Source organism: Dromiciops gliroides, chromosome 3, assembly GCF_019393635.1.
Source record: "Dromiciops gliroides isolate mDroGli1 chromosome 3, mDroGli1.pri, whole genome shotgun sequence".
In the NCBI taxonomy this organism is placed as follows: Eukaryota; Metazoa; Chordata; class Mammalia; order Microbiotheria; family Microbiotheriidae; genus Dromiciops; species Dromiciops gliroides.
Genome location: NC_057863.1, coordinates 218,897,624 through 218,908,542, shown reverse-complemented (window position 1 = coordinate 218,908,542; position 10,919 = coordinate 218,897,624). Strand labels below are relative to the sequence as shown.

The 10,919-nt window shown below is 38.3% G+C and overlaps 1 protein-coding gene across 1 annotated transcript in view; it reads right to left on the bottom strand.

Moving 5' to 3' along the window:
• Positions 1 to 1,229: 1,229 nt before the first annotated feature.
• ACE2 (angiotensin converting enzyme 2) overlaps positions 1,230 to 10,919 on the bottom strand; it is a 74,004-nt gene continuing 64,314 nt past the window's right edge. Inside the window, exons 17-19 of the mRNA XM_043994672.1 lie at positions 7,492 to 7,605; positions 5,658 to 5,852; positions 1,230 to 2,888 (exon numbers count right to left, since the gene is read on the bottom strand). Coding sequence (XP_043850607.1) covers positions 2,771 to 2,888; positions 5,658 to 5,852; positions 7,492 to 7,605 — 427 coding nt within the window. The 3' untranslated portion in view covers positions 1,230 to 2,770. The remainder of the gene's footprint in view (positions 2,889 to 5,657; positions 5,853 to 7,491; positions 7,606 to 10,919) is intronic.

The window sequence follows — 10,919 nt, the reverse complement described above, 5'->3', positions numbered from 1 at the left end:
GACAAAAAGTAATTCCTAATCTGTCAAACCATTGAACAGGATTTTCAAATGTACCAAGCCACTGGTGGCTCCTGTGCAAATGTCTGATTGTCCTTAAAGTCAGTTGGAGCCTTCCCATCACTGGGAAGACTGAATTTCAGGGCAGCTGGGTGGTACAGTAGATAAAGCACCGGCCCTGGATTCAGGAGGACCTGAGTTCAAATCTAGACTCAGACATTTGACACTAGCTGTGTGACCCTAGGCAAGTCACTTAACCCTCATTGCCACACCAAAAAAAAAAAAAGAGAGAGAGAGAGAGAGAGAGAGAGAAGACTGAATTTCATCAACTTATCTACACAAACTTTGGATTAAGGCTTTTCATCACTTTTTACCAGTTATTTTTAAAATATTTTTTTTAAAAACCACAATGGCACAATAACAATAACTCATTTTTATTGTGCTTTAACATTTATAAGCTATTTTCTTCCCAGCCTAAGATAGGTAATGCAAAAATTATTCATCCTATTTTACCTGGGGAAAAAAATGAGGCATGAGGAATTCATTTGTTTAATCAGCATCACAAATCTAGAAAGTATCACAGCTCGGATTCCAACTCGGGCTTCCTAATTCCAGTCTGGAATTGTTTTCTGTTCTGTTGCAATATCTCCCCAGAAAAAAAAGGGGACAGTCTTCAAGTTAGAATGAAAATTCAGTGTCAAAACTTGCCTGGACTACAGGATCCCACTGAAAGTGGGATCACACCATTCTTCCTTTTAATAAGTTTCCTTGGAGGTTATCGATAAGAAAAAAAGTCCATACACGCACCAAAACATCTATATCAACTCTTTTTACAGTAGGGAAGAGCTGGAAATAAGGTAAATGCACTTGGAGAATGGCTAAGCAAATAGTGATTGGTACATGAATGGGGTGGAACATTGTGTTATAAGCAATGAAAAATACAATAAATACAGAAAAGCACAGAAAGACTAAGGTGAACAGATGCAAAGTGAAGTAGACCTAAGATTCAAGAAAATATCATACACTCTTTTTCATTCTTTGCCCACCTTTGATTTGTGAGGTTCATTTTGATCACTGATTGTGGGATCACACATGGAAACACACTATTGAAGACAAAAGTCACCTTTTTCTTAGTTTTAGTCATTGTTTTATTATTATTATTCAACAACATAATTGTACATCTCATTTTTATATTGCAAGTCTACACCATCCAACCCCCCCCCCCCCAGGAAAATTCAATAGTAGGCTCATGGCTTGGTCTTTGAGAATGGGAATCCTGTGATTCCTATAATTGTCAGAGAGAGGGTGTCAAGTCAAATCAAGGATGCTCAGTCTTATGCTGGGGAGATTGGGGAGAGGAGGGATAGAAAACATTGTTCTTGTCAATTGGCTTATGGCCTATTTGAGGAGATCAAATTGATACAATAAAAAAATAATAAAGGATACTATAGAATCAATCCTGCTCACAGAGAAGGTCCTAGAAGCCCCTAAGAATATTTATCATAATACCAATGATCAAACTTAGAAAACCAGAAAAGTTTCATGATAGGAAAGTCACTACCCTGGGAAGATTGTAGGATTTCAAGCAATAAGGAACATTAGAAATAATCTCATACGATCCCCTCATTTCAGTCATGAGAAACTGAGACCAAGCCACACAAGATGTAAACAGAATCAGAACTTAAACTCAGATAATCTGACTTTGGATCCACTGGTTTCTCCCTTCTGCCTCTGAGATTCTCTGGCTTTGTTGGAGACTCACGTCAAATCCCACCTTCTGCAAGAGGCCTTTCCTGCTCTTTCTCCCCTCTCCCCCTGCCTCCTGAGTGCCTTCCCTCTGAGAGTACCATCTATATACAAATGCTTATATCCTATATGTACATAATTATTTTGCATGTGTCTCATCCTTTAGAATGTGAGCTCCGTGAGATCAAGGACTAACATGTGGTTCTCCTTGAATCTTCAGTTCTTGGTATAGGGTCTGGCACATGGTAAGCATTAAAAAAATGCTTGTTGATTGATTAGTTGATAATATCAAGCTGTGGGGCGGCTAGGTGGCTCGGTGGATAAAGCACCAGCCCTGGAGTCAGGAGGACCTGAGTTCAAATCCGGCCTCAGATACTTAACACTTACTAGCTGTGTGACCCTGGGCAAGTCACTTAACCCCCATTGTCCCACCAAAAAAAAAAAATGATAATACCAAGCTGCCTCTCACCCTATTAACCCTAATTCTGATTCCTTCAAGCCTTCTCATCTCCATCCTTTTGGGCTGTGCCCCAATACTTGGATGTCTATCTGAGCCAGAGGCTATAATTCTTAGAATGGTCTAAAGATGCTGTCTTTTGTTCTGTTGCTTTCACTTGTTAGTGGACCATCAGCCTGCTGAGGACACAATCATTTCAAGCAATAGATCAATGTCTCACACTCAAAGGTCACCATTCGCTGCCACAAAATCTCTTTTTCCACCTCAAATTATACAGTAACTTGATATACTCAGATTTTTTCTTTGAATACTCTCATTGCCCCAAAGAAGTCATTGTTTCTTTATTTCTTTGTTCTTGGGGAAAATGAAGAGATGCATAGCTCTGACAAAGCAGTAAGTAATAGAAACACAATAGATTTGGTCCTGTAACTTTTTGTTGGAGTGGAAGCAGTTCCTGACTGGAGTTGTATTTTGAGCATTCAAGGTCATTGACAGGATCCTCATCCGTGTTCACTACATGATGTTAATATTTATAGGAAATGAAATGAGTAAGAAAACACAAAGATTTTTCTAAAATGATGTTTGAGCATCCTCAGTGCTTTGGAAACCTGGGTTATGTTGCCCCCCTTTGGGATGCACTTCAGCATAGGGGTTCTCTGCTTGCTTTGCTTCTTCTCCTTTGCTTTTCCTGTCATATAAAAAGAAGATAGTATTAATATCTAGGAACACTACAGACGAGTAGAGGCAGGCACTGAGCCCAAGATTTCACTGAAATAGATCAGTGGTTCCCAAAGTAAAACCACTCTGGCTTCTGGGGGTCCTCATGACCCTTTCAAGGGGGTCTATGACATCAAAACTATTCTTATAGTAATTTTGTCTTAATACTAATACAGAATACCTAGGTAATTAATACCTAATAGTAATACATACTACTTAATGCATACAACTTAAAACTAAGATATCATTTATTTAGTACAGACCTTCTTTTTGCAGATACATATTAGTGTGAGGCAAAATTTTCTTCATATACTTCAATCAAAATAATATACTGCAACAGACTGAATGCAGAGGTAGATATGAAAATCCAACTATCTTTTATTAAGGTGGATTATTAAAGAGATTTACAAAAAATTAGTAAAAACTCACTATTTTAGTCATTTTTCACAAAAAAACATTAGGTTAACATGAGTTTATTATTTTAATGAATTAATAAATATTTTAAATTTTATCAGTTTTCATGTCTAATTTAATCATCAGTAGATATGACCTATGTAAACAAAAGCTCTTTAGAGTTCTCAATAATTTTTAAGAGTGTAAAAAGTTCCTGAGACCAAAAAGTTTGAGAACTGCTGATAATAGAGAATTCCCAGGTGAAGAAATTCCCTCTAACAATACACACCAGCACCTTTTCTGCAATTTCTAGTTTAAGAGAATTGGCTGGATCACTGAGAGATTAGATAACTTGCCCAAAGACAAAGAGCCAGAGGCAAAATTAATAACCAGGTCTTCCTAGCTTTCCCTAGCTAGCTTTCTATCCACTATACCATAGAAGGTCTCCTGTAGCCCACTAATAAAATAGAAGAACAAACATCCATAAGCCTTTAATCTGTGTAAGTTATATCACAATCTTTCATATATTCACTTAAGTATTGAGGATGCAAGAATGAAAAAATAGCACAGTCTCTGTCCACAAGGGTTTACATTCTACTGCATAACCTAGATCAGTTTCTTAACTTGATGTCCACAAACTTTCAAAAATAGTTTGATAAGTATATTTTAACAGCAAGGTGGAGCAGTGGATAGAGTTCTGGCCCTGGAGTCAGGGGGACTTGAGTCAAAAGCTGGCCTCAGGCACTTAAAGACTGTGTGACCCTGGGCAAGTCACTTAACCCTGTTTGCCTCAGTTTACTCATTTTAAGATGAGGTGGAGAAGGAAATGGCAAGCCACTCCAGTATCTTTGCCAAGAATACCCAAATGGGGTCATAAAGAGTTGGATACAACTGAAAAACAATTAAACAACATCTTAAGGAGCCAGTAGGCTTCACTAGACTGGAGTGACCAATGCATAGAGTGCTGGGCCTGGAGTCAGGAAGACCCAAATTCAAATCCAGCTCCATATATTTACTGCATGATATGAGAAAGTCACTTAATCTACCTGACTGAATTTTCTCATCTATAAAATAGGGATAATGCACCTACCTCCCAGGGTTGTTGTGAGGATCAAATGAAGATAGTATTTGTAAAGCACTATGTAAATGCCAGCTATCGTTATGTATTATTAAGTGGCAGAGTCAGAATTTTAATTCTAGTCTTTTGAGTCCAAGGCCTGCTAGGTGGCACAGTGTATAGAGTATTAGGCCTGGAGTCAGGAAGACCTCATGTCAAATATGGTCTCAGATGCTATCCAGCTGTATACTTAACCCTGTTTGCCTCAGTTTCCTCATGTGTAAAATGATTTGGAGAAGAAAATGCCAAACCACTCCAGTATCTTTATTAAGAAAAACACAACTGGGGGGTCACAAGAGTTGGACACATCTGAAATAAGTAAACAACTTCTGAATCCAAATCAAATGTTTTCCCCCCACTTCATCACAGAGTTGATTGCCAAGGATTTTCAAAGACGTTGCCTTAGTCTGTCTTCACAATAACCCTAAGAGGTAGGTAATATGCATTAAGGATACAACGTAGCCAATGCAAAGAACACTGTATCTGAAATCAAGGGAGCTAGGTTCAAATCCTGCCACTCTCATTTATGACTAGTGTGACTTTGGGAAAGTTACTTTAATTCTCTAGAATTCAGATTTCTCATCTGTAAAAGGAGAGGCCCGGACCTCTAAGATCCTTTCCATCTCTCAATCTATGATCCTGTTTTTCATTTTACAGATGGAGGAACTGAGATCAGAAGAGTTATATGGTTTCTACAAGTGGCCACACAACTAATAAATTACTGTTATCCTCATTTTTCAGTAGCCCAAATCTTCTTATCCCTGGTTGATTTTTCTTTCCTTTACACCAGATGTGTCATACTTAATGCAGCAAAACTCTTGATTAGCCCAAGACACATTAAAATGTAATTGGGAAACATTTAACAAAATAAATAAAAATATAATACAACATAAATAATGTTAATTTGTGGTTTTCTAAGTCAATATGATGCCCCAGAGATCCATTTCTATTTGAGTTAATATCAATGTCAAACTCTACACCCTGTTTTCAGTTTCTCATTCGGCCTACAAACCCTAATGTCACCCATATATGCCAAGAATGAGAGGAAGATCCCTAGTAGGTTGGGCAAATCCTCGTTGGGGAGATTTACAGGGAGATACAGTCAAGATGGGTTGTAATCTACATCTTGGAGGGAGTGCCCCCATCAATGAGATTACACACTATGGAGGGTATAGAAGTTCTTATCCTTACTACAATAAAGTATACAAGCCTCTAGCAAAGGCTACTTACTTCTTTCGGTCTCTTATTCCAGTATAGATTAGGAATAAAATTCCAATCACCACAATTCCCATAACCACTCCAAATGCAATCAGCCATACAGTGACAGGTGGTTTAAAAGGAGGTGCCATCGTGGGAGGGATGCCTACAAACTCCAGGCTGTTATCATTCAGGCGGAAGGCATCATTGATGCGGCTCCTAGAGAGCCTGTAATTAAGAGCACAGCTAATTAAAGAAAGAACCTTGAAAATAAATAAATAAAGATGCCATATAAAGAGAAGACAAAACTCATTGGAAAAGATGTTGTAAAAGATTAAAGGCAAAAGGAAATGGGAGTGGCAGAGGATGAAATGAATACATGGTATCATGGGAGCAATGAACGAGTTTGGAGAGACTTAAAGAGAGAGTGGAGGAAAGAAGGGCCTGACATGCTATGGTCCATGGGATCACAAAGCATCGGATAAGACTAAACAACAACAACACACATAGAAATATGTGTTATGTGTGTATCTATATGTATAGATGTTTATATATATATGCATACATATACATAAAGGTACATGCAGATAGATACTATAGATATATACATATACACATACATATGTGCATGCATATATGTCATATGTATACGCACACCCATATACATCTGGAAATAAGGAATGAGGAAAGGGCACCTTTGGATTCTTTTTCATCAGTCGTACCCCAAGTGAAAACTTAGAGCACACATCACAAATTCACAGTAAATGATAAGTGGTTTCAATGCAGCTCTTTCTGTATCAGACAGGAATGGTCTGTTTCTTAGAACAGCTAAATACTCAGCATTCTGGACTGAATTGGCAGTATTTTCCAAGAACACTTACAATGATTTCAGGCATTTCCATGTGGACTCAATACAGAATACTAGCCTCTACCTCCTCTTCTCCAAATTTACAAACAATAAAAATGACCTCTGCCATTTTTTTCCACTGTAGGGGAAGCCAATAAAGAGGTCTGTTAAATGGAAAAGCCTGAGGTTCATAATGCAATCAAAGTCTGAGAGAGAAAAGATCTTTCCTAGCTAAGGTTCCAAGAACAGATCTTTTCTGATATTTCAGGCCAGTCTATATAGTGTGTCACAAAGGAGAAAGAGACCAAATTTGGAATAGCCCCATTGGTCTTCAAGCCTTTCACAGCCAGGAAACCTGGAAACAGTGGTGTGCTGCTAAATATTTAACAACTGCCTCTCCAAACAAACAAAAATCCTACATAACATGCTTTTAGGTTTAATCTTCATTATTAATATTTTCTCCATTACTTTGAAAAGTCTAGATAATCAATAACACAATAAGTCAAGCCGATCTCTAGCATTTGCCAGTTTCTGATCTATAAATGCTCACAATGAAAATTTAACAATCAGCTTCCAAAAGCCTGTATGAGTTGGATCCAGCACACCTCTTCCTGGAAATCATTTCAAGGCTATGTGGGAATTTCTTTTAGCTAGTGGATCTGAAGGCAGAGAATGTCTGGAAGCCTCTATGAACCCCTCAGCCCTACTTGGGATAGATCCCAGGTCCAATTTCTCAGGTAAAACTTACTCAGAGGGAACTTTGAATGCAGTTTGACATTGGCATATAATGGACTCTTTAATCACAACTGTTCACAAGCCTTTGAAATGGTAATTGAACCAACTGAGGGTTAAGAAACCTCTGCATATAATTCTTACTTTTGTGCCTTTTTGTGAAAGATATCAGGAGAAGTTTTTGATATGGTATTCTTCATTGATAATGGAGACCCCCTCCTCCAACATACACACACACACACACACACACACACACACACATCACTTAATTAGAAAACAAAATGTCACCTGATGGCTTCTTCTACTTCTTCTCGAAGAACATAGGTGCCATTTTGAGGTATAGTGACGAAGAAATAGAAGGAAATTCTGGGTTTCAGATTATACACGATCACATTTCCATCACTAGGGAGAAACATGATATATTATCCATTATGACATATATGCCTTAAGAAATCACATGAAGGCAAGGAATTGAAAGTTGAGGGGATGCCCATCAATTGGGGAATGGCTGGACAAGTTGTGGTATATGAATACAATGGAATACTATTGTGCCAATTAAGATGAGCAGGAAGAGTTAAGAGAAACCTGGAGGGTCTTGCGTGGGCTGATGATGAGTGAGATGAGCAGAACCAGAAGAACATTGTACACAATATCATCAACATTGAGTGTTGATCTACTGTGATGGACTATATTCTTCTCACCAATGCAATGGTACAGAAGAGCTCCAGGGAACTCATGATAGAAGAGGATCTCCAAATCCAAGGAAAAAAAAAAAAGAACTGCGGAGTATAGATGCTGAATGAACCATACTATTTCTTTTGTTTTTGGTGCTGTTGTTTTTTCTATTTTGAGGTTTTTCATCATTGCTCTGATTTTTCTCTTATAATGCAGAAATAGGATTAATGTTATTATGTGTATATATATAACCTATATCAGATTACCTGTTGTCTAGGGGAGGGGGGAGGGAAGGAGAAAAATCTGAAATTGGAAAGCTTGCATAAACAAAAGTTGAGAATTATCTTTACATGTAACAGAAATTAATTAATTAATTAATTAATTTTTTTAAAAAAAGAAATCACATGAAGTCAAAGGACACTAATTGATCATATGCATCCTTCTATTCTAGAAGGAAGAAAAGAAGGAAAAAATCTTTAGAAGAGAATAGTAATATGTCTGGAGCATAGATCCTCATCAGGCCCTAGGAATCATGGTTGGTCATTGTATAGGTCAGTTATTACATCCTTCAAAATTTTCTTATCTTCACAATATTGTTTTCAATGTGTAAGTTATTCTCTTGGTTCTGCTCACTTTACTCTGCAGCAGTTCAAACAAGTATTCCCAGGTTTCTCTGAAACTTTCTTTTTTTTATCATTTCCTATGACACAATAGTATTTATATTTGTTACAAGGGTTTTTCCCCCTTTTTTTCTAATAAGAAGGGGCAGAAAATGTGGAAGGGAGAGAAAATAAATAATTAGGAATTAAAGAATAAAAATAAATTATTTTTTAAAGGAAGAGAAAGTAATAAGAATATAGAAAAGTGAGGTGACATAAGAGATAGAGGCACAATACAGGATGGAGATGGGTGTGACTTTACATTTCCTTTTCTCCATTTATAGACCTGTTCCAGGCAAAATTATGAAGGTTACTTTTGCTGCCTAGTGTCTTTTCTGGATCTGCTTCCTCATGATCTCATGCTCTTAGGTATTCAGTGCCTCATGCTACTCTGTGGTTTTTCAGAGTCCCCAACTGTGGCCCCCAGGCTAACTTTCAAATCAGGCAAGTCACTTAATGTCTGCCTCAGTTTCCTCATTTGTAAGATAGGAATAATAATAGCACTTACTGGGGAGGGGAGGGGAGGGAAGGGAATAAGCATTTATAGAAGAAGAAGAAAAAGAAGAAAGAAGAAAGAAGAAAGAAGAAGAAGAAGAAGAAGAAGAAGAAGAAGAAGAAGAAGAAGAAGAAGAAGAAGAAGAAGAAGAAGAAGAAGAAGAAGAAGGAAGGAAGGAAGGAAGGAAGGAAGGAAGGAAGGAAGGAAGGAAGGAAGGAAGGAAGGAAGGAAGGAAGGAAGGAAGGAAGGAAGGAAGGAAGGAAGGAAGGAAGGAAGAAAGTGTTGGGGGGAGACCTTTATGGCTTTAAGTTTTACTAGCTTAAAACTGCACTAAGACTTTTGGAACACCCTGTGTGTGTTGAGTTAGAAGGCTCATAGACCTAAGATGAAATAAACCTCATTGACCACCTAGTCCAAGGTGAATTAACTTCCTACAAGGTCACAAAAGTAGTATTAGAGGAGAGATTTGAAGTCAGATTCTCTGCTCTGACTTCACTGTATTATATTATCATGCTACCTTTATTTACTTCCACAATATTCTTCCTACAATTTTCACCCCCTTCACATAAATACACACACACACAACTCTCTCTTTTCAAGTTTCCTCCCAACCTGGCCCAGTATTAGTGATAGCAGATGAGGGAAACTGAGCAATTAGTGATAACAATGAGGGAAACATGGAGAGCAGTAAGTTATAATGGAAACTACCGTGGTCCTGGAGTCAGTGGACCTTGGTTCTTCTCTCATCTCTGACACTTCTTATCTATGTGACTACAGGAAAGTGACTTAAGCTCTCTAGGTCTCAGTTTCTTTATCTATAAAATGTTGTTCAGTCATGTCTGTCTCTTTGTGACCCCATTTGGGGTTTTCTTGGCAAAGATACTGGAGTGGTTCGCCATTTCCTTCTCTCACTCATTTTACAAGAGAGGCAACTGAGGCAAACAGGGTTAAGTGAATTCCCCAGGGTCACATAGCTACTAAGTGTCTGAGGACAGTTTCCAACTCACAAAGAGTCTTTCTGACTCTGACCTGTCACTCTATCTACTATACCATCTGTAAAATGAGGGCACTGGAATAGATGATCTACAAGATCCCTTCTAGTTGTCAGACCTATAAACCTCCTTCCTCATCAGGCTCCAAATATATAATATATGTAATATGTTAGTAGATGGGAACTTCAGCATCTGAGTCCTTAGCATCAACAAACTACCATTTACTAAAACACCCACTATGTACCAGGCACTGGGCTAAATGTTGGCATGGGGAAAGAGGTCAAAAGCTAGCATTGCATCCGTTCACAATTCCACCAACAATGAATTAATGTCCCAGTTTTTCCACACCCCCTCCAACATTTGTAACTTTCCCCTTCAATCATTTTAGCCAGCCTGATACACGTCAGATATCATTATGCATACTCTACTAAGTCCCTCTGCCCACTTAGTTCTCTACTATACTAGTCTCCCTCTGACCCTGATGTTAAAGGGAGGTGTCCAGGATTGGGACAGGAGAGTGATGATGAATAAAGGACAAAGCTTATCAATACAAAATAATTTCATTATAGCTTTAGGCTTCCAGTATTGCTGATAAGCTCCATAAAATAAAATGGTCTCTGGGGCAGCTAGGTGGCGCAGTGGATAGAGCACTGACCCTGGAGTCAGGAGGACCTGAGTTCAAATCTGACCTCAGACACTTAACACTTACTAGCTGTATGACTCTGGGCAAGTCACTTAATCCCAATTGCCTCACCAAAAAAACCCAAAAAAACCCAAAAAACCCAAAATGGTCTCTCTAGAGAGTCTTCAAGGGAAGAGAAGGAAGAGCCTGTTTGATTTGGCCATGGGGGATGCTTCAGGCTCAGAATATGGGAAAGGTGGCCATGTCCAAAA